General features: G+C 38.3%; 2 protein-coding genes across 7 annotated transcripts in view; one reads left to right on the plus strand and one right to left on the minus strand.

Moving 5' to 3' along the window:
- The window catches only part of CCT6B (chaperonin containing TCP1 subunit 6B), a 53,159-nt gene that overhangs the window by 13,227 nt on the left and 15,083 nt on the right, over positions 1–24,849 (minus strand). The window contains exons 1-7 of one of the 6 annotated variants that reach the window (XM_003912605.5): positions 20,165–21,407; positions 18,513–18,576; positions 17,496–17,630; positions 13,437–13,610; positions 10,608–10,711; positions 2,014–2,124; positions 1,702–1,861 (exon numbers count right to left, since the gene is read on the minus strand). In XM_003912605.5, coding sequence (XP_003912654.2) covers positions 1,702–1,861; positions 2,014–2,124; positions 10,608–10,711; positions 13,437–13,610; positions 17,496–17,630; positions 18,513–18,576; positions 20,165–20,301 — 885 coding nt within the window. In that variant the 5' untranslated portion in view covers positions 20,302–21,407. The other 5 variants (XM_017950502.3, XM_017950503.3, XM_009190105.4 and 2 more) reach the window with 5 other exon arrangements.
- On the plus strand, positions 20,418–22,075 carry ZNF830 (zinc finger protein 830). The gene has a single exon (XM_003912606.5). The coding sequence runs from the start codon at positions 20,427–20,429 to the stop codon at positions 21,591–21,593; it is 1,167 nt and encodes a 388-aa protein (XP_003912655.2). The 5' UTR covers positions 20,418–20,426; the 3' UTR covers positions 21,594–22,075.

Below are 24,849 nucleotides of genomic sequence, written 5' to 3' on the forward strand. Positions count from 1 at the left end.
AAACTGATAAACTTGTAAAATATTTATTAATTCATTTAAATAATAAGCCCATTTCATGTTAATATACATAACATTTTAACTGAAAATTTACTACACTTTTGAAAACAAAAATATATATAGTGAGCTAGCAGTGGCATTACTTTACATTTTTGCAAATCTCTTCAATGTTTTTCATAGAAAACAACTGGATTCTCATATCTGATTCAGTATTCAGTTTGGAATGATATGTTATTTTGGTTCAAGTTTATGAAGAAAATCTGGCCCCACACAGATAAATATTGTAAAGGGAGTAATATTTTAATAGCCTTTTCAGATAACTATGGAAATTCTTCTTTGATACTATACCAAAACTCAACAAGTAATAGTTTCTCAAAGGTTAGTTTCACTATGGAACCACAGCAACGAACTTTTCATACTATCTCACATTAAAACACGTTAGTGTAACTTGCACACTGAATGGATTATTCATCCAGGTATGATTTTATAAAAATCATGCATTTTTAGTCGAGTAGATAGATAGCATTAGTTCACTGAGTTAGGCAAAGTTTCCACATGTTGACACATTTCATGTATAACATGTTATGTTATACATGTAGAAACTGTGTCACGTTATACATGTGGAAACTTTGCCTAACTCAGTGAACAAAAACTCACTTTTGTTAATATCACCAATATTATCAGGAAAGTCTTTTAAGTATTGGAAAGCTGTCAAGTTCACATGGCAGATACAAGTTTTCCGAAATTCTAATTTTTGTTTAAAAGTTCAAATGTTATTGGCAACAAATACTGTCAGTTGTTTTAAGTCACAGAATTTCTTCATTCATTTTTGAGAGAAATCTACCAAATAGCCATATCTAGATAACGACAGTTTTTCTGTCAGTCATTCTTCCAGGTAAAAGTGGCATTCCATGAAAAAGTGTTTAGTTTACCTTGCAATTCAAACAATTACACAAGTGCTTTCCTTCAAGACAACCATCACATTTTGGTATGCAACAGAAGAGCTTTGTAGTTCCTAGCCCCATAATCCCAACACTTCAGGAGGCCAAGCCAAGAGGATCACTTGAGACCAGCCTGCACAACATGGCAACACCCAGTCTCTACGAAAAAACTTAAAAATTAGCCAGGCATGGTGATGCACATCTGTAGTCCTGGCTACTTGGGAAGCTGAGGCAGAAAGATCACTTGAGCCCAGAAGGTCAAGGCTGTAGTGAGCTGTAAGTGTGCCACTGCACTCCAGCTGGATGACAGAACAAGACCCTGTCTCAAAAAAAAAAAAAAGAGTGCTTTGTGCATACTTCATATTTTGTCACACATAATAATAAAAGGATGAATATTTAAGATAAAATTTAATAAAATTAGTAAGTTTTACCATTTCATCAAGACATTCTTAAATGATACTGCCTTTTCTTTTTCACTGCAAGTGTGTGGTGGTATGGCAATAAAGAATGCAATGACTACTAATATAGCTTGGTGCTACTGCTTCGATTTGTGCTAAAGTGCCAGCAGTTTTACAGATTGCTTTTGCAGCATCATTGCAAATGTCAACACAATGTAAAGGGTGTATTTATTATTATGAAAATAGTTTTTGACCTCACAGACTCTCTGAAAAAGTCTTAGGGATTCTTAGGGGTCCACAGACCACACTTCAAGAAATGCTTAAGAACTTTTACAAATAACTAAAATCTAAACTTTCTTTCTCACCTTTTGATTAATGATGACAAATCCTTTATTGGACTGAGCACAGACTTTGTCTTTCAGGTCTATTATTTTTTGTACTCTATCTTCAATAAATTTTCTTTCAGCTTTTACCAATTTCTCTTTCTCTTCTGCAGTCTTATAAAAGAAACCAGAGCTCACCTCTCTAAAAGATTAATAAAAACCAGCTAGTAAAGGCAGGAGAAAAAAGGAAAAAAGGTAGAAATAGTCTACACCAAATATCTGGAAGGAAAGAAAGATTTTAAAACACCTTTAGAAAAAAAATTTCAAAAGTTATAAAGAGAAAGTAACACGTACGTTTTTTCATATTCTAGTGAAACGTTGCAAATAAGGATAAATGCATCTTCTACTCGCTTCTTCATATCTGGATGACGGGCACCATGATCCAAAACTAATCCTTGGATCAACCTATTAAAAATATTAATGTTTCTTACTTTTAATATACACTCTAAAATTTGGTATAAAATTATCATTATAGTATTAAAGTTATACCAATACTTCCAGGACACACATTGTTTCCTTGTACCAATTGTAACAGTTTCTGATGTTTTTGTTTTTTGTTTTCAGAGATGGGGGTCTCGTTATGATGTCCAGGCTGCCCTCAACATCCAATCCTCCTGCCTCAGCCTCCCAAGTAGCTGGGACTAAAGGAGTGTGCCACCTCACCCACTTCCATGCATTGACTTTAAACCTAACATATAATTAGTAAAATTAGGAAAGAGAATCTACTTTAACACAGTGTGACTATAAAGTCACAATAAAATGTCAAGCCAGAATTATTTTCTAAGTTATGTGATTAAAAAATATGACACAGCTTATCAAGTAATGAAAGGTATGTATACAATGAGTTTCTTAGGAACATTTATTCAAAATGATTATATGGAACAACTAAAAACTGTTAACCTAAATGTCCAACAATAGGGTATTATTCAGCAAACAATGACCCAACTATTTGATGGTTATAAAAAGTATGTAATAACATGGAAAAATATGTATAGGGCTAGCTGATAAGCATAGAATGACAAATTGCATATGAAGCATGACTATAACTGTTCTTTTTAAAAACAAACAACTTGGCATTAAAAAGAAAAACAATGGGAGGGACCTAAGAGTAGGGGTTATGCATAGGTAGTAGGAATATAGATGATTTGGAAAGGAGGTGTTTCTTCCTGTTTTCCAAATAATCTTTCAAGAGTCAATATTTTTATAACTTTATAAAATTCATTTACAAAACATTTAGGGGACGGAATTTCTACTCATGAATCCTTTATAACGAATTTTTGTTATATATTTTAAAAATATTTTGTAGTAGTTCAACATAATTATAAGGAAGTTTTCAAAATTTTACTTTAACTAGATTACTCCACCTCTTAACAGAATGTAAACATATCTAGGAAGAAACAAAAACACTATGTTCAACATTCCTCACTTTTCAAGCCTTCTTCACTTTCCTCCCTCCCTACTGTCAGGAAATGACATTGTTTCTTTGAGAAAATAGAAACATTATCCCATTACTACTTCTACCAATCCACTTGCACTTGAACCTGAACCTCCTTCTACTATGAATGAGCTGTCCATGTTCCTCTCTATGGGTAACCTCTCTACTTGTGTACTGGACTCCATTTCCTTCTCTGTTCTTGCACTGTCCCCTAATCCCCCATATCAATTCTTCTCACCTAAAGGACCATTCTTACCAGCATACAAACTTGCAGTAACAATTCCTGTCATTAATACAAAAACTCCTTCTCCCTCAGCCCCATTCCCATATTCCCTTCTAGCTACTGCCCCATTTCTCTGTTCTCCTTTGTAGCTACACTTCTCTCAGTAACCATTCTCTCTTGAGCCCACCTTCAGTCTGACTTTTATTTCCACCTCTTTATTCAATCAGTTCTCATTAAAGCCACTAAAAAAGTAAATGTTTTCCAAATATAACAATCAACTCTCAACTCTCAGTAACAGCAATGTACTCAAACTTTCAGCAGCATATGACACAGCTGATTATTGTCTCCTTGCAATACTTTCTTCTTTTGACTTCTGGGGCACCACTCTCCCTTGGCTTTAATGCCTCATTGACTGCCCCCTTCTCAATCCCTTTTGCTGAATCCACCTCATATTCTCAAACTCTAAACATCCAACTTCCCAGGGATCATGCTTTAAACTTCCTTTACTATATTCACTTCCCAGATGGTCTCATTAACTCATGGCTTTAAGTCATTTATACACTAATGATTCTCAAATACATACTTCTAGGGCAGACCTCTATTCTGAACTCTAGACATCTCTCCAAATTCCTACTCAACATTTCCACATGGATGCCTAATAGGCATCTCAAACATAACATTCTCAAACTGAACTCTGGATTTATCTCCCCAAATCTGCTCCTCCTAGTCTTCTCCATCCCAAGAAACAGCACCTCCACTTTTCCTGCTGATCATGAAAAGGCCTAAGAGATATCCCTGACTGCTCTGTTTCTGTCATGTCCTATGTTGAACACTCAACAAATCCTATTGCCCTTTCCTTCTAAGTACACCCTAATCCAAACCATTTTCATTTCTCACTTGTACTATACCAACATTCCTAATTGGTCTCTGGTTTCTGCCCTTGGCCCTCTTTTACCTCCCAATCAGCCATTTTGTATGTATTCCCCACAAAAAATCCACAGATAACCTTCTGAAATATAAATCAAGAACTTGTTATCCTTAGCAATAGTAGGCTAACTGAGATCAATCCTACTATCAAAAACAACTAAACATGCTGGCTTAAAAGCAAAAAAACCTTAGCAACATTGAAGAGCTATGAGATCGTATATAATTACTAGGCCAAAACTGAAATAAAACAGAAACTCCAAAAGGTAAGCAGAGAACTGCAGGAACAGTAGGTTCTTTTATCTTAAAGTCATTTGACAATCCAGGCACATCTGAAGTTTGGTTTCAATGTCTTCACAATGAGAAGAAAACAGGAAGCCCAGAGCTCATCCAAGGTGGAGTGTCTTACAGGAGACCCTCTTCACATTAAGTTGGAACCACAAAGGCTACACACTCATGATTATCCAGAAGGAAGCCAGAAATAATCAGCCCTCACATGGACTTACAGTTGGAATTCAAGTCAAATGGATATTCCCAAAAACCTCAAACTGTGAATTTAATTTAAAGTAGTCCCTAGCTCCTTGAGGCAGCAAATGCAAATCCTCTCTGCAGAAAGGCAGCTTCATTCTAGGTCTCAAATTATTTCTACCAACACCTTTTTCAAGCACAATGAATGGCACATATGAAAACAAAGCATGATGAGTGAGAACCAGTAAAATACAATAAACACCAGAAAGGGACAAGTCAAAACTTTAGATATTATAATTATCAAACATTAACTATATGTTTAAAGAAAGAAAAAAGGGCAAGTTTGGAAAGATTTGCAAGGAATAGAACACCATAAAAAGTAACATGGCAGATTTAAGAAACAAATAGAACTTCTATAAATAGTAAATAAGGATATCCACACATATACACACAGATATAAAAAATTCAAGAAAACAACAGACATATATCCATATGTCTAATAAAAGAATATTACAATGTTTATAGCAGCACTATTAATAATGGGCAAAAATTGCAAAGTACCTAAATGCCAATCAATAGCAGAATGAATAAACTGTGGTATATTAACACAAAAAAATACTAAATAGCAAAGAGAATGACCAATCTACTAATCACACAGAAATACAAATGAGTCTCACAAACAATGCTAAATGAAAAAGGTCAGAAACAAAGAATACCTACCTTATGATTCCTTATACAAGTACAAAACATATAACAATCTATGTGGTAGAAATTCAGATTACTCTAGAAGAAATATGGCTGAAAGGGAGCAAAAGAGGGGCTTTTAAGGTACTAGTAGTTCTGTTTCTTGTAAGAGTGCTGATTACACAGATATATTCAGAAAATTAATCAAGCCATATTGTTATGATACTTGCATTTTCAGTGTGTATTACACTTCATTAGAAAGTTTATTTTTAAATCAAGGGATTTTAAAGTAGAAAAAATCAAGGGTTTTAAAGTAGAGTAGACATCGTTTAAGAGAAAATTGGGAAACAACAAAATATATCACTAGAAATTATCCAGAATGCAACACAAAAGACAACAAGACAAAAAGTACATAAAAAACTAAATTAAGAACATCAAGCATACATTTAGTTGGAGAAGGAGAAGGGATGAACAAAACAAAAGCTTAAACAGATAATAGATGGAAATTTTCCAGAATCAGATAAAAACAATAACACTCAAAAACCCAGAAAATGTCAACCAGAATAAACAAAAAGAAATCCATACCTAGCTACATCATAGTAAAGGTATACAATACCAAAGACAAATATCTTAAAATCACCTAGGTAAATAAAGGACTCATGGCTAATATCTGTACAGCAATAATGAAAGCTAGAAAACAATAGAACAATATCTTCAATCAGCTGAAAGAAACTAACTGCCAACCTAGTAAACACACAATGAAAGTATCAAAGAATAAAGCTAAAGGCATTTTCAGGCAAAGAAAAACTGAAAGTATACCTCCAACAAACTATCACTAAGGAAAATCTATAGGATGAACTTTAGGCAGAAGAAAAGCAATCCCAAATGGAAGGCTGAGATGCAAAAAGCTACACAGATGGCTGGGCACGGTGGCTCACACCTGTAATCCCAGCACTTTGGGAGGCCGAGGCAGGTGGATTGCTTGAAGTCAGGAGTTCAAGACCAGCCTGGCCAACATGGTGAAACCCCATCTCTACTAAAATACAAAAAATTAGCTAGGCGTGGTGGTGCATGTCTGTAGTCCCAGCCACTTGGGAGGCTGAGGGAATCACTTGAACCTGGGAGGCAGAAGTTGCAGTGAGCCGAGATCAAGCCACTGCACTCCAGCCTGGTGACAGAGTGACACTCCGTCTCAAAAAAGAAAAAAATAAATAAATAAGTAAGGATAAGTAGAAAGTATAAAACAAGATGGCAAACTTTTTAATTTGCTTTTTTTAAAATTTTAATAGCTTTTTGGGGAACACGTGGTGTTTGGTTACATAAAATAAGTTCTTTAGTGGTGATTTCTGAGATTTTGGTGCACCCATCACCCGAGCAGTGTACACTGTACCCAAAGTGCAGTCTTTTATCCCTCATCATCCTCCCATCCTTTCCCCCAGGTCCCCAAAGTCCACTGTTAAGATGGTAAATTTTAAATCAAATATATCCATAACTGTATTAAACATAAAGGATTAAATGCTCCTGTTAATAAAGATTATCAGATTGAATATTTTAATCTACCTATATGACACAAAAATCATGTAAAGAGAGAAACAGTGAAAGTAAAAACATACACAAAGATATGACAGGCAAATACTAATTAAAAGAAAACTGGGCTGGGCACAGTGGCTCATGCCTATAATCCCAGCACTTTGGGAGGCCGAGGAGGGTGGATCACTTGAGGTCAAGAGTTTGAGACCAGCCTGACCAACATGGTGAAACCCCATCTCTGATAAAAATACAAAATTAGCTGAGTGTGGTGGCACATGCCTGTAATACCAGTTACTTGGGAGGCTAAGGCAGGAGAATCACTTGAACCCAGAGGAGGCAGAGATTGCAGTGAGCCAAGATCGCACCACTGCACTCCAGCCTGGGTAACAAGAGCAAAACTTCAACTCAAAAAAAAAAAAAAAAAAAAAAACCCAGATGGACCTGGTATGGTGGCTCATGCTGTAATCACAGCACTATGGGAGGCCGAGGCAGGTGGTGGATCCCTTGAGCTCAGGAGTTTGAGACCAGCCTGGGCAACATGGCATAATCCTGTCTTGACACAAAATACAAAAATTAGCCAGACATGGTGGCATATATCTGTGGTCCCAGCTACTCAAGAGGCTAAGGTGGGAGGATCACTGGAGCCCAGGTGGTCAAGGCTGCAGTGAGCCATAATTGTGCCACTGCCCTCCAGCCTGGGTGACAGAGTAAGACCCTGTATCAGAAAAAAAAAAAAAAGGAAAGGGAAGGAAAGGCCAAAGGCAAAAGGCAAAAAGGCAAAAGGCAAGGCAAAGCAAAGCAAAGCCAGGCATGGTGGCTCACGCCCACAATCCCAGCACTTTGGGAGGCAGAGGTGGGTGGATCACCTGAGGTCGGGAGTTCAAGACCAGCTGGACCAACATGGAGAAACCCCGTCTCCACTAAAAAAAAAAACAAAAACAAAATTAGCTGGGCATGGTGGCACATGCCTATAATCCCAGCTACTTGGGAGGCTGAGGCAGAAGAATCGCTTGAACCCAGGAGGCAGAGGTTGCGGTGAGCCAAGATCACACCGTTGCACTCCAGCCTAGGCAACAAGAGCGAAACATTATCTCAAAAAAAAAGAAAGGAAAGGAAGGAAAGGGAGGGAGGGAGGGAGGAAGAGAGGGAGGGAGGGAGGAAGGAAAGAGAGAGAGAAAGGAAGGAAGGAAGGAGGGAAGGAAGGAAGGAGGGAAGGAAGGCAGGCAGGCAGGCAGGCAAGCTGGTACAACAGCTTTTAACATGTAAAGGTTTTTTAAATATAATTATCAATATCAGATACATTATACTTTTAAAGATATTACTAGAAAAAAGTTGCTTCGTATCAGTACAAAAGTTCAATGCCCCAGGAAATATGTAATAGTTTAAAAACTATGCATCTAAAAAGATTGTCTCAAGATATATAAAGCAAAACTCTCAAAACTAATTTTTATTCAGTTTTATTCAGTTTACTCAAAACTAAAGTAAAATATAAACAGGTGCACAATAATATTGAAAGATATTAATACATTTCACTTGGTAATTGACAGAATAAGCAGTCAATAAGGATATAGAAGTTCTGAACAACAGGATTAACAGGATACCTTGATCTTAATGGACATGTATATAAAATTGTACCTACCAACTGCAGCATACATTCTTTTCAAGTACACGAAACATTAACATAACAAAACCTGGCTATACACTGAGCCATAAAGCAAGTGTCAACAAATTTCAAAGGAGCAAAAATCTCATAGAGCATATTCTCTGACCATAACGTAATTAAGCTAGGTATCAGTAATAACTAAAATTTCCCCATGTTAAGAAGCACACTTCTAGTTGAAATTAGAAAATATTTTAAACTGAATAAAAATTATAAGATTACATATCAAAACTTGAAGGATGCAGCTGAATAGTACTTCGAGAAAAATGTAAGGTTTTAAGTACTGTATTCAAAAGCAGGAGACTGAAAATTAATAACCTAAGTAGCTATCACAATAAAACAGAAGCAGCAAAAAGTCCCCACAAAATTCCAAAAAAGCAAATTAATAATAAAGAGAAAGACACTGTGAAACAAAAACAAACCTCTGGGGAAAAATTATCAAAAAAAGGAAAGGAAGGCATAAATAACACCAGAAATAAATGGTGATACCAATATAGATCCTGCAAACAGGATCCTTATAAAAATTGTATGCCTATAAGGATATTTATGAACATTTTATACCAAAAATTTCAGAGTTAAACAAAATGGACACATTTCTTAGAAAACGTTACTTACCAAAATGATTCAAAAAATAAGTAGAAAACCTCACTAGTCCTATAGCCATTAAGAAAATTGCATGAGTGGGGCCGTGAGCGGTGGCTCACACCTGTAATCCTAGCACTTTGGACGGCGGAGGCAGGTGGATCACGAGGTCAGGAGTTCGAGACCAGCCGGACCAACATGGTGAAACCTGTCTCTACTAAAATATAAAAAAATAGCCGGGCGTGGTGCCACGCACCTGTAGTCCCAGCTACTCAGGAGGCTGAGGCAGGGAAATCACTTGAACCCAATAGGTGGAGGCTGCAGTGAGCTGAGATCACGCCATTGCACTCCAGCCTGGGGGACAGAGTGAGACTCCTTCTCAAAAAAAAAAATAAGAGAAGAAAAAAAGAAAATTGCATGAGTAATAAAAAATCTTCCCTTTTCCAAAATAATTATCAAGGTGAAAAACAATGAGAGGAAGAAAGAACCTACAAATTAACAGAGACTTAAAAAGAGATATCACCTAAGTGCAGTATACAGACTGTGTGTAGATCTTAATCCAAACAAAACTGAAAAAAATCTGAGACAACTGTTAGACATATTAGACTATAAACTGGAAATGTGATGGTATTAATGAGTTATTAATTTTTAACGTGTTATCATGTTTTGTGGATGTATTAGGTAAAAGCAGGGGGTTTATGTTTTATGGATTACATGATATTTAGAGGTGGTATATGATGTCTGAATTTGCTTCAAAATAATCCAGGGTGGCAGGGGGAAAGAGGGAGGGGTATGGTTGAAATAAGATTGCTTCATATATTGGAAATTGATAAAGATAGCTAACAGGTATGTAGAAGTTCCCTATTCTGTTCTCTCTATGTATGTTCACAATTTTCTATAATACGAAGTTTTAAAACAGTAAATCCAAAATCAACAAGGTACTCCATAATCTGGCCCCTTTTGCCTCACCTCCTCTCCCTGTGCTCCAGGCACACCGTAACAACCCAGTCACACTTCTGCCTCAAGACCTCTTCAGAGGTCATTCCTTCTGCTTAGAACCCTCCTGCTCCAGATGTGCACATGGCTAGCTGCCTTGTTTCTTCAGAGACCTCTTAGCTCTTTAGGTTCTTATCAGAGTGGCCTTCCCTGTCCACTATAAAATAACACACATGATTTTTTTTTCTATTTAAATTAGAAACATAAGCTTCTTTGGGAAAGAAATTCTGTTCTGTTTACTCTTTCATTCCCATCACCCAGAGCAGTGACTTAATATATGTTGAATGAATATATTTATGTTGAATAAAAGTAAGTAATAAATTTAACAAAAGAATATCTTTTAAAAATTCTAGAACCCATATGTTGTCAAAGCTTATGTAATTTACTTTGTATCTGTTCCTAATTTATGCTTCATCTCCATGATTTCTACCATGAAGAGATCAATAGGGTAACCTGGTCTTCTAACAGCCAAAACAGAATCCACCACAGCCTGAAAGAGAAGTGAATGAGAACAGTAAGTTATTTGGACTACTAAAATAAACCAATGGCCCAAACAATCTATCACCAGACTAAGGAGATAAAAGCCTTCAGGATTCAAAACATAGGGCAAGACCAATATGTGCCACTTTATTATGGACACTAATAATAATCAATGCCAACAGACACTTTAGAGTCTAAAGAAACTTCAGAGATCATTAGGTCAAAACCTTTTATTTTATACACAAGGCAACTGAGATAAGACCTTAAGAAGTTACAGTTTGTAAATAAGATCTAACAGCTAGTAACAGGGCCAGGACTAGAATTCAGGGCTCCTTAACTGCCAAGTGACTACTCTTTCTATCATACCAAGACTATCCAAACTTTTCCACCAAAGGGCACCTTAATGGAAAAGAAGGAAATATAATCTAAAGTAATAGTTCCAATTTGCTGGCTATAATAACAGGAAATTTTAAAGTATCATGTTTGATCATGAAGTTTCCATGTCATCCCATAATATGTTTATCTCAATGTAAAAATAATGTTTTCCCCAAAAATTGTAAAGTAAAATTGACACTTCAAAAAGATACATCTCATTTATTCTGACACACATGACCAGGGATATACAATTTAAGAAGCATAGCACAACACACCTTATTGCTTAGCTCAGAAAATGATATAAAAATAATAAATAACTGCAGAAATTAAGAGGTAAGTTATAACTACCCTAAAATATACATAAAGCAGAAAAAAATGGTATATTAGAACACTTTGCCTAATATTTTAGGCAAATTTTAGGTAACATAATATTTTATTTTAGAGGCAAATAACAAATAAGACAAAGGCCATTGGATAGTGAGAATATCGGTGTTTCTGTAACTCTAAAACAGAATGGGTGCCCTAGCAGCATGAAGATTTTGGGCCATTTAAGTACTCTAACAGCAAAAAACACAGCAGAGCCTTTCTTCTGACTCTGCTCATCAAGAAATTGTCTGATCTTAATCTGATTTCCCAAGTTGGTTTTTTTAATGGTAAGGAGAATCGACCAGAAACAACTCAGGTATTCCAGTACATTTGGCATTTGTAGTTCTCAAAGTAAATTATTAAGATAATATTCTGCTTTGTATGTCAATGTCTTATGAATTTGTTTCCTAAGAATTTATCATTCCTGGTAAACAAATATATTCAAGTTTCAGAAACTACAAAGCTGAGAAACAATAAGGATATCAAATCATTGCCACCTGATAAAAGCCTTCCCAAAATATACAGCCAATCTTATCTTTATATAAAATACATTTTTTTTTTTGGTTTTCTTTTTTTTTTTTTTGAGACAAAGTTTCACTCTGTCACCCAGGCTAGAGTGCAGTGGCATAATCTCGGCTCACTGCAAACTCCCCCTCCCTCCCGGAGTGAGTCTCCTGCTTTAGACTCCCAAGTAGCTGGGATTACAGATGCCTGCTACCATGCCCAGCTAATTTATGTATTTTGAGTAGAGACAGGATTTTACCATGTTGGCCAGGTTGGTCTCAAACTCCTGACCTCAGGTGGTCTCCCCACCTTGGCCTCCTAAATTGCTGGGATTACAAGCGTGAGCCACCATGCCCAGCCTATATAGTATATATTCTATCTTTAGAAATAAACAAAACACTGGCCAGATGTGGTGGCCCATGCCTGTAATTCCAGCACTTTGGACGCCCCAGGCGGGTGGATCATTTGAGGTCAGGAGTTCAAGACAAGCTTTGGTAACATAGTGAGACCCCCATCTCTACTAAAAATACAGAAATTAGCTGGGCGTGGTGGTACGTGCCTGTAATCCCAGCTACTTGGGAGCCTGAGGTAGGACAATCACTTGAACCTGGGAGACGGGGGTTGCAATGAGCCAAGATCATGCCACCGCACTCCAGCCTGGGTGACAGAATAAGACTCTGTCTCAAAAAAATTAATAAGTAAAACAAATAAACTACACAAATATACATTTCCAAGATGTGAATATTAATATATTAATATATCACATCACTCACATTTCATTATATTGGTAACCTTATCTACAAGGTACACTGCTAAAAATACTATCTCATGTGTCACCTTACATAATAAAATATGGACCTCTAGGTTTAAAAAGACCAGTATACCATTCAAGAGCTTCCACAGGAGATGATCTGCAGGCAGCGAAACCTCTCCCAACTATCAAGTCACATTAAAAAAAAAAAAAAGACCTAGTATGAGGCCGGGCGCGGTGGCTCACACCTGTAATCCCAGCACTTTGGGAGGCCAAGGTGGGCGGATCACTTGAGGTCAGGAGTTGGAGACCAGCCTGACCAACATGGTGAAACCCGCTCTCTACTAAAAATACAAACATTAGTTGGGCATGGTGGCACATGCCTGTAATCCCAGCTACAGGCATTAGCTGGGAGGCTGAGGCAGGAGAATCACTGGAACCTGGGAGGTGGAGATTGCAGTAAGCCAAGATCATGCCACTGCACTCCAGCCTCGGCAACAGAGTGAGACTCTGTCACACACACACACAAAAAAGGCCTAGTATGATACTTCTGAAAATTACAAATACTGTTCTCACCAGTCAAATCTAATCTACAGTTAGGCCTATACAATAACTGTCTGTCTTCCATATTTTATGTCCAAAAAACCACATGCAATCCTTGATTATCTTACAGAAAAAATAAAAATATCACCATGCGCTAGGCTATATTTATTCTGAATGCAAAAGTTTAATAACATACCTCTGTTAACACATCAGCCAGTTCAGCATGAACTTTAGTTTGTAATGATGTTCTAGCTACATCTAAGAGGATTTTTCTTTTCATCTCCTTTGTCACTTTAACTTCCTCCAAAACTTCAAGTGCTTTTATCTTTGCAGCTTCAAATCCTTCAGTTATTATTCTAGGGTGCAGGCCCTGTTACATCAACGTAAAATTATAAATTATAAAATAAGTCATCCAATGTAAAAGTAACCAACCTGTCTGATTAATATATTATGCCCAAAAACAGTTACTCACATTAATGCCATTATGTATAAATGTACATAATCTATAAGTCATTTTAGTGCTTCATACTTGAAATAATCTCAAACTTACAGTAAAGCTTCAAGTCTAGTACAAAAAATTACAAAAGTCCTTTTTATTTCCAAAAATTATGACTACATTGTTGGCATGTGGTGCCCTTCTGAATGGGCACACACAAAAATATTCTTTTCAATGCAGAGGAAAAGAACCACCACTGAATTGGGGAAAAGTGGCAGACAGAACACTGTGGTGTCTACCACTTCACCAAGTGATCAAAGTTAACATCACAGTAATGAGAGAGACAGGCATTACATGCCTGCTGATATGATGCATTCAGTAGAACACAACACTTCTGTGGTATTCCTGCCAACAATCTATAACCTAAGTTTAATTGAGGAAATAGGCAAATCCACATTGAGGGACTTTCTACAAAATAACTGGCTGGTACTCCTTAAAAGTAGCAATATCATGAAGCATAAAAGGCACCTCAGGAACTAGTCTAGCTTAAAGGATACTAAAGGAACACGACAACTGAATGCAATACATGAACTTAGATATTTTTTTTCTATAAAGAACACTATTAATACAAATGGTGAAATTTGAATAGAATGCAGATTAGATAATACTAATGTATCAATGTGTTACTGTTATTAATTTCCTGGTTTTTATAACTATACTGCAATTATATAATTCCCTGGTTTTAAGAAACATACACTAAAATATTTAGATCACGTCTGCAACATAGAGTTTAAAAAGAATATGTACACTGATACTAAGGAAGAGAACAGGGCAGGCAGAGAATGAGAGAAAAGAAAATAAGAATCTGTGTAAAAAGTATACAGGAATTCTTTGTAGTGTGCTTGCAACTTTTCTATAGGTCTAAAATTATGACAAAATATTTTTAATAGTATTTTTTGTTCCATAAAATAATACACAAACTTGTAAAAGCTAGCACTTGGTCTAATTCATTCCCTTACTTCTTTTCTTTACATCAATCCTATAATAATCTTTAAAAGTTGACACTGAGTATTTGTGCTGGACATGACTAAGACTTTTACACGAGTTATTTAATTCTCTAGCCACACTATGAAGTGGGTATTATTATTTTTCCTGTTTCACAGATAAGAAGACCGAGGCTTAAAGGGATGATGTAATTTGCCTTAGATGACCAAGATAATAAGAAGTGAAACCAGGTTGTTTAAACCCATGAGACGTGACTCTAGAGGCTATGTTATTAACCATTTTCATAAATGTCTTCAAGCTAGGACCCCACAATCTTTCATCCAGATTACTATGAAAACCTCTGGTCTAGACTCCCTTAAAACCATCCCCCAAATATTTAAAATGCCAATCTGACCGTATCAGTCATTAGTATGTTTCTATGTTTGGTATGTAATACCACTGGATGAAGTCTAAGCTTCTTGGTTAGCATACTATATGCCCTCTGTGATCTGGCTCGCACTTCCCTCTCCAGCCTCTTCTCCACTACTGTTCACATCCCTTGAAATTCCAGCAACATCAAAATGCCTGTAGTTTCATACAACACCATGTTGTTTGTCTTCTCTGTGACTTTGCTTATGTTGTTCCTTCTGCCTGCAAAGCCATTCTCCTCAACCCTCGCTTTTTTGTCTGGTTCACTTCTCCTCATCCTGAAGATTTAGGCCAGGTCTTACTTCCTCCAGAGAGTTCTTCCTGACTGCTTCAGGCTGGTTTAGGATGTCCCTCCAGCCTCAGTGATTCTATCATATACTGTGCCCAGCTCTATCACTGTACGGTCACAGAGTTTCATAATATCTGTTAGCATCTCACCCTTGCCAAACTCCTTTCTTCCTAACCCAACCCTAATTTGGTTTGGGTTTCCCTCTCCCACTTGTGCTTTGGAGAAAGCTGATCTTATCCCCAGCTCAAGGAGTAGATCCTGATTAGTCTAAGTCAATTCCCATAAAAACTGTTACTGGCTTGGGATGGACATAATACTAAAGTTGGCCCAATCATACCAAAGAAAAGCCTCCTGAATGGCTTTATCTTGCCCTCTGCCTAATTTCCTCTGACAGTCTTTCTTCTCTCTCCTCTGTCCTGTCCTCTCTCTTCTCTCTCTCTCTCTTTTAGAGACTGAGTCTCACTCTGTCACCCAGGCTGGAGTACACTGGTACGATCATGGCTTACTGCGGCCTGCACCTCCTGGGTTCAGGCAGTCCTCTTGCCTCAGCTCCCCAAGTAGCTAGGACCACATGCGGAATGCCATCAAGCCTAATTTTTTTTATTATTTCTAAAGACGGGGTCTCACTATGTTGCCCAGACTGGTCTCAAATTCCTGGGCTCAAGTGATCCTCCTGCCTCAGCCTCCCAAAGTGCTGGGATTACAAGCATGAGCCATTGCCTTGTGATCTTACCTTTTTGAGATGAGTTTCACTCTTGTGCCCAGGTTAGAGTGCAATGGCACAATCTCGACCTGCAACCTCAGCCTGCTGGGTTCAGCGATTTTCCTGCCTCAGCCTCCTGGTAGCTGGGATTACAGCATGTACACACCCGGCTAATTTTGTATTTTTATTAGATAGAGTTTCTCCATGTTGGTCAGGCTGGTCTCAAACTCCCGACCTCAGGTGATCCACCCACCTCAGCCTCCCAAAGTGCTGGGATTACAGGCTTGAGCCACCGCGCCCGGCCTCTTACTTTCCAGATGGAAATACTCTTAGGATGAAACAACACTGTGAGTGGAAGAGCTAAGAGACAAACAATCTGTGTACTCGAAGACTGAATTTTATGACCAGACAGTCTGCCTCATCTCTCCATTTTCTATTATGGGAGATAATCATTTCCTTATTGTTCAAGTGAGTTTGAGTCAAGTTGTTTACAGCCAAAAGCATCCTAAGTTGCAAGTACTGAATTAATAGAAAATTCTCAATACTAAACGAAACACAGAGAATCATTTTTGACAAGGTTATGCTTTGCTGAAATGGTCCCTGAAAGACAGAAAAAGTTCAGATACGGAGAAAAGAGATACTTAATTAGAGAAAGGTAGAAACGTACATGATGTTTTCAGAGGCCAGTGAATGGTGGAGTCTGGCTGAAGTAGATGATTTATAAAGAAAAATGAAACTAGAAAGGAAGGTAAATTCACAATAAAGAAAACCTTCAATAATTTTTCTCCAGTTGTTTTACAAGGGTGCATAATTTGGTTTCAACTTTATCTATGGTGTTTTACTTTCTTAATTACCCATGGATACATGGGTAATTTTTTACTTTTTTTATGTCTCTTAAATATTTCATTTTTAAAAGAGGTATATAATTCCAATAAAAGGCAGTATTTTGGCCAACAAAGTTCATTATTATTTCCATTTATAATTGTCCAAGAATATCTTAATTAAAATTAACTGTCTAGGCCAGGCGTGATGGCTTATGTCTGTAATCCCAGCACTCTGGGAAGCCAAGGCTGGTGGATCACCTGAGGTCAGGAGCTCGAGACCAGGCTGGCCATGATAGTGAAACCCTGTCTCTAATAAAAATACAAAAAGTAGCCGGGCATGGTGGCTTGTAATCTCAGCTACTCGGGAAGCTGAAGCACGAGAATCGACTGAATCTGGGAGGCGCAGGTTGCAATGAGTCAAGATCCTGTCACCGCACTCTAGCCTGGGTGACACAGTGAGACTCCGTCTCAAAATAAATAGTTAATTAATTAAATAAAACAAAAATAACATCTAAAATGCAATCATTTTACTAGTTAAAAAAATAACTTGCCATTCAAAATAACATATAAACTCTGTGAAATTCTAATACCTCAGAAATGTACAGATCAGCTTGTTTTAATAACTCTCCAATAATTAGAACATTTGAAGTAGTACCATCTCCTGTGACGTCATCCTGAGCTGTTGCTACTTTTGCTATCAAGGAAGCTGTTGGATGTTGAATTTGCTGGAAAAAGCAAGCAACAGATTTAAAAAGAGAGGATGAGATAAGAAAGTAGGTCACCAAAAACAAGATAACCTAGGGGTCAGCAGTAAAATTAAAAAATGAAATAAGCTTCATTCTACAAGTTTACAAGTTTTGTAATATCAATACCTAAATGTCAAGTCCAAAATTTTAAGTGACAGGTAATGAGGTCTGAAGATTTCATAAGTCTTTGCTTCAGAATGCAATGACATTTCTAAAATAAGATTAAATCCTTCAATCTCAAAATGAATACATTTATTAAACTTGCAAAGCATATTTTGATTTTTCCATAATTACAAAGAACATAAGGCAGTACCCTAAAAGATATTATTAATTTATAAGTATGCCTAAGTATACAACGTATGTATAAGTATACAAAGACTTGGAAAGAGCCAGAAAAAAAAAATCACTCTTTTTTTTTTTTTTTTTTTGAGACAGTGTTTCACTCTGTCACCCAGGCTGGAGTGCAGTGGCACGATCTCAAGTTCACTGCAGCCTTGGCCTCCTGGGCTCAAGTGATCCTCTTACCTCAGCCTCCTAAGTAGCTGGGACTACAGGCACATGCTACTACACTGAGCAAATTTCTTTTTTTTTTTTTTTTTTGTAGAGACGGGTTTCACCAAGCCTGGTCTTGAACTCCTGGGCTCAAGCAATTTGGCCACCTCAGCCTCCCAAAGTGTTGGGATTACAGGAGTGAGTTACCACACCCGGCCAAAAAAAATTTTTTTATTGAAGTCTAATTCAACAAGCATATCTCAAGACTGCAGTATTTAGCTGACAGACTTGGCTTACAGATACACAAGTTCTACTATGCTCCTAATTAAGGCTTATTAAGGTTTATTAAAGTCAGCAGCATCAGCTCACCATCTCTTGGAGCAGCACATTGCCATCTTTGGTGAGTTTGATGTCACCTGCACCAGAAACAAGCCTGTTCAGAGTACAACGATATTAACTTCATGTGGTAGGAAGACACTCCCAGTGCTTGCCATCCCATTATCCTCAACAGAGGGAACTGGGCTTGGAAAACTACTGTACCATGGGAATATGCCATGGTAATTACCACCATTTGCAGCTCACAGAATCATTTCTCCCCAGATGGACAGCTTATGGCGATTTCATTCCAAATGGACCATTTACAGATTTAAAGATAAAAGCAGTTGATGAGTTATGAAAAGTGATTTGGTCAAAGAATACTTGAAAGTCTACAAAGCACAAATTTGCAAATTTCCTGCAGGTTTTTATTTTGGTGAACGTTTTGATTCAGTCAGTCACTCTAGTTTCCCTCATCCCTGCATTTATTAGATCACCAAGTTCTATCAATTCTACTACCTAAATATCTCTTGAATCTGCCCCCTTCTCTCCATCTCCACTGTTATCATCTCTACCTTGGATAGCATCCAGTTATCTCCAAACTAAAATATACCCTCCACACATTTTTCTTTCTAAAAGGCAACGTGATTCAGTCAGTTCCCTGATCAAAAGTCCTCCAATGATTTTTATGTTTTTCATCATTTTCAAGTTAAAATCCAAACACAGCAGACACTTGACCTTTCTCAATCTGGTTTATGTCTCTCTTCCCTGACTCATCTACTTTCCCACAAGCAAATCTTCTGGTTCCCTTAATACACCATGTTTTGTTTTTTCTATTGGATTTGCACCACTGGTCTTTCTTATTCCTGAAATTACTCTGCCCAGAAGGCCTTTACTCCCTCTTCCAACCCAAGACTCTGATCAAACATCATTTAAGATGCTTGTCCTTCTGCCATCAGTAATTATTCCCTTTCCTCAGCATAATCATATGCATCTATATATAATTAGCACATCCTACTCTACCACATCTCCTTAAGAACAGAAACTGTATCTTGATCATTTCTGTGTCCCAGCAACTAGTACCTAAGTGACTTATTTTACCATTAATATTAATTTATTTTGTTCATTACTATGAGGATGTGTCTCTCCTCTTATACCCTTTTTTCCTCACTGGTCTCTTTTCCTCACTCTTGTCTAGAGAAAATGGTGCTTAATATATACTGAAAAGATGAATAGATATGAAGAACCACAGACACAGGGTATTCAAGTAGAAATTGGATTTGACCTCATGCCCTCCTGGCTCCAAAGCCTGTGCCCTCTCCACTACAATACATTGCTACACAAAATACAAAACTAACGACTTGTTGAATTTATGAACTAAAGGTATACAGTCTTAAAGAGCAGAGAAGTTAAATGCTTTATGTTTCCAATAAGACACTAAATTAACTGACTTTCTAACTGCATATGAACCTTGACGAAAAGTAGGGTGTCGGGGGAGCGTCACAATTTCACTCCTGGGGCCTTCTAGGGGAGGCTTTTCTCCTCCACCTGCACCAGGCGAGAAATACCCTCAGGACAGGGATGAGAATGAGGGAAATCAAGCTCGCAAGAACATCCACAGCGCTCCACGGACGCCTGCCTCAGAGGGCTCCAGGACACCCAACAGGCCCCCGGCCGCCTAACGGCCGCTCCAACCGCCGTCTCACATTTTCATGGTGCCTTTAGGACCCAAGTTGGTCCGCAGCACATCCTGCAACCCTCGGGCGGCGCATATATTGACAGACAAAGCTGCCTGGGCCCGCGCCACCTCAGCCTTGGAGTTTACGGCCTTTATCGCAGCCATAGGCTAATCGTTCACAGGAAAAAAAAAAAAAAGCCTTAGTCGCGATTCTGAGCAAAAACGCCAACGCTACGCCACGCTCTCTTGAACTTCCGCCAATCATCGCCCTTACAGGAAGTGACATTATCATGCCTCGCCGGACGGAAACCAGAATCGCTTTGGGTCTGGTCGCCAAGATGGCGTCCTCCGCCTCCGCTAGGACTCCGGCCGGGAAGCGAGTGGTAAATCAGGAAGAATTGCGGCGGTTAATGAAGGAGAAGCAGCGTCTGAGCACCAATCGGAAACGGATAGAATCTCCATTCGCGAAGTACAACCGTTTGGGGCAGCTGAGTTGTGCCCTGTGTAACACCCCGGTTAAGAGCGAGCTCCTGTGGCAGACTCACGTCCTGGGAAAGCAGCACCGAGAGAAAGTGGCCGAGCTGAAAGGCGCGAAGGAAGCCAGCCAGGGTTCGTCCGCCAGCTCAGCGCCTCAGACCGTCAAGAGGAAAGCGCCGGACGCAGACGGCCAAGACGCCAAGAGAGCGAAGGCCACCTTGGTGCCTCAGGTACAGCCCTCCACATCTGCGTTGCCCACCAACTTTGACAAAACAGGAAAGGAGTTCATTAGAACGACTTCCAGTAAGCCTTCAGGACTCAGTTTACTCCCCGATTATGAAGATGAGGAGGAGGAGGAAGAGGAGGAGGAAGGAGATGGAGAAAGAAAAAGGGGGGACGCCAGCAAGCCGCTGTCCGACGCACAGGGCAAGGAGCACTCAGTTTCTTCTTCGCGGGAGGTAACAAGTAGTGTGCTGCCAGACGATTTCTTTAGTACTAATCCTCCCAAGGCCCCCATAATTCCTCATTCAGGGTCAATTGAGAAAGCAGAAATACATGAAAAAGTGGTGGAAAGGAGAGAAAACACCGCGGAAGCGTTACCGGAAGGTTTTTTTGACGACCCTGAGGTAGATGCAAGGGTGCGAAAGGTTGATGCCCCAAAAGATCAGATGGACAAAGAGTGGGACGAATTCCAAAAAGCCATGAGGCAGGTCAACACTATTTCCGAAGCCATAGTTGCCGAAGAGGATGAGGAGGGACGGTTGGACCGCCAGATTGGGGAGATCGATGAGCAGATAGAGTGTTATCGACGGGTGGAAAAGCTACGGAATCGCCAGGATGAAATAAAAAATAAACTTAAAGAAATCCTGACCATAAAAGAACTGCAGAAAAAGGAAGAAGAGAATGCTGACAGCGATGATGAGGGGGAACTACAGGATTTGTTGTCTCAGGATTGGAGAGTGAAAGGGGCATTGTTATAAGGTTTTAAAGACCCAAGGTTTCTAACAGCCTCTGCTATTGTATAAAAGTGCTGTCTCTCAGTAGTATATCGGTTACTTCATGCCTAGAGATTTGGGTACCTGGATTGCTAAACTGGATTGTTAAGATAAAATGAGCCAGTGAGCTACAGCACTTTGGAAATTTTGTGTAAAATGTTTTTGAGGTAAAGTTGTTTTTGAAATTTCTGAAGTGTTATATACCAAAATGCCAACTGTTCCACAACAGACTTAACTGTATACTTTCGTTGTAAATATTGTACATAGTTAAATCTACATTAAGTAATTCTGTTTTGAATTTTTTTAATTAATAGAAAGACCAACCGGCAAACTTTTAGATGAATGCTCACTGTGGTATTTGTAATGTATTTATCTTCTGAACCCTACATCAAGTTGAAAAGGTTTGTTTTCTTGTTTCTTTGGTTTTTTTAGAACACTTCATGAACACATAAGTCATTATAGGTTAATCAGTTCTCTTAGTATGCTTCATTTTAAAAACAGAAAAATATATGCCAAACACGATCAGCCTCCGTAAACCAGTTTCCCTGGACTAGACCAATGCTGCTCAGATGTGGTTGCACGTGAGAATCACCTATGAAGTATTAAAATAAATTCAAGTGTCTGAGGCCTTCCCCTTCAATAAATCTGGGATGAGGTCCAGGCAACTGTGTTTTTTAAAGCTCCCAGGTTATTCCAATATATGCCAGGATTTAAAGAGTAACTGCCCTAAATCCAGAACCCATTTATGTTTTTCTTTAAATAACATTCCATAAATTTGCTGTTTCTTGAATGAAGGAAATATCTTTTATTTATTTCATCCAGCCTTAAATTTTGTTATTTGGTGGTAAATTAGAGTTCCTTGTTTGCAGATCCTATCTATTGTAGAAAGAATATTTAAGTTGTCTTTCCAGCAGTAACAGTTGGCTCTTGCTGGTCATTGATAGTTTAAATCACTCCTTCCTTTAGAGATTGAGGTACTCAAATAGGAAAAGGGACTTAGCAGTGTTCTGGAGTAGAAATGCATACAGCATATTCAAATAAAAGTGAGCAATAATAATAATAGCTAAGACCTATATAGTTCTTAGTATGGGCCAGGTATGGTTGTAAGTGCTTTACATATATTAACTCAATCTAGTTTCCCTAAATTCCTTTTTTATGGAGAGGAGTACCAAGAGATAAGGTTTGAAAAGCTTTGAATGCTAAGTGAAAACTTTTTATGAAGTTCATATGAAAATGGAGGTTTTGAGCGAAGAATGACATCTGCAAAGAAATACCATGGAACATTAACAGTATATAGAATGGAATGAACACAGGGAGGGTAGAAGGAAACTAGGAGCTATTTGAAAACTATATTTTCAAAAGCGAGGTGACACGACTGATTAGCTGTGGATTGGGAGAAAAGGAATAGAAGTGAAAGATTTTCAAAGGAATAGCTAAATTTTAGTGACTAGAAGTGGAAGAAGAAAAACAGGAGGGATAAGTACGGAATTCAAGATTTTGTTTGTATTTAGTGTCACTGCCTAAAAGGAGTTATCTAACACTTATTGAACAGTTGCTGTGTACCACAAATTATTATTGATAATTGTCCTGCTGCCTTTGGCAGTCTTCTTCCTTGAGCTGCTAGCTGATCAGTGATAGCAGCTTCCATTTGATGAGACATGGCTTGCTTGCCTCAAATGTGTGAACCCACTGTTACTCAGAATTTTCCCTTCATTCATCACTATTACGCCAGTAAGAAAGTACAAATATAGGTTTGAATGGTGGGCCCAGTACTGCCTTGGCTAACAATCTAGTGGAATACTGTCCACTAAAGATATAATGCCGCTGGGTGTGGTGGCTCATGCCTATAATCCTAGCACTTTGGGAATCCGAGGCGGGTGGATCACTTGACCTCAGAAGTTCAAGACCAGCCTGGGCAACATGGCAAAACCCCATCTCTACAAAAAATACAAAAAAAAAAAAAATTATCTGGGTGTGGTGGCATGCACCTGTAGTCCCAGCTACTTGGGATGCTGAGGTGGGAGGATCACCTGTGCCAGGGGAGGTGGAGGCTGCAGTGAACTGTGATTGTGCCACTGCACTCCCGCATGGGTAACAGTATGACCCTGTCTCAGAAAGTCAAAAAATATAATGCAAGCCATAAATTTTACATTTTCTAGTAGCCAAAGTAAAAAGAAGTAAAAGTAGTTTTAATGTGTTTTATGCCCAGAATATTAATGTTCCAATATGTAGTTAATATTTAAAATCAATTATTTTTACTACATTTTTGAAATCTAGGTGTATCTAACAGCACATCTCAGTTTAGACTGGCCACACTTCAAGTACTGAATAGCCATATGTGACTAGTGACTACTATAAAAAACAGCATAGATCTAAAGAGTAAGGTATCCAGGTGAAAAGATAAACATGCTCAGGAGGTAGCCAGCATCCAATTTAACTAGAGCAGAGGGTTCACTCCTGGCAACAGTGGGAATTACGATTGAAAATATAGATTAGGAACATGTGGAGGACCTTAAATACCAAGCTCTAAGGAATGTGAACTTTCTAAGTTAACAATTTACCCTTGTAGATTGAGTCCTTAATTGTAACACTGCTTAATAAGTGCCAGGTGTGTGTTACTAATGTGAACCCCCCCCCCCCTTGGGCTTTTAGGAAGCCCTCAAAATCTGATTCTCAAAGCTCCATTCCAGAGCAGTAGAAATGGGGCCCTGACCATAATCAGTGCCCAATGAGTCCTTGTTGAATCTGAGGTCAGTGTAAACAGCTACAGGAGCTAGTGCATCTTTCCTGATCCACTTATACATTGGAAAGCTCCATTATTATACCTTCTCTGAGCTAAGTCAAACAGGTTTTGGCATTTGACTGAATACCATCATTGTTCCTAAATTGTAAGAATTGTTCCCAAGGACTCCTTCCAGTCACTTCTCATTTTAGAAAGCCCCCTAATTCAGCCATCATCACAATATAGAAGTGTAAATGCTATAAAGGTATCCTCTCACCCAGCTTCACTTACCAATTTAAATCAATAAACCTAACTTGGAAGAAGGAAAAAATGCTGATCCAACTAGCCTTCAAATGTATATGTGTCCAGTGCCTTAAAATTTGCTATCTAATGGTGGAAGTAATTACTGCTTTTTACACACCAGGGGACAAAATAGGCTATGGAATTAAAATTGCAGGAGAAAATGTAATTTAGGCCTAAAATCTTTAATAGTAACAATCACTAGATTAGTGTGTAGTA

The sequence above is a fragment of the Papio anubis genome, chromosome 17 (genome assembly GCF_008728515.1).
Source record: "Papio anubis isolate 15944 chromosome 17, Panubis1.0, whole genome shotgun sequence".
Lineage (NCBI taxonomy): Eukaryota > Metazoa > Chordata > Mammalia > Primates > Cercopithecidae > Papio > Papio anubis.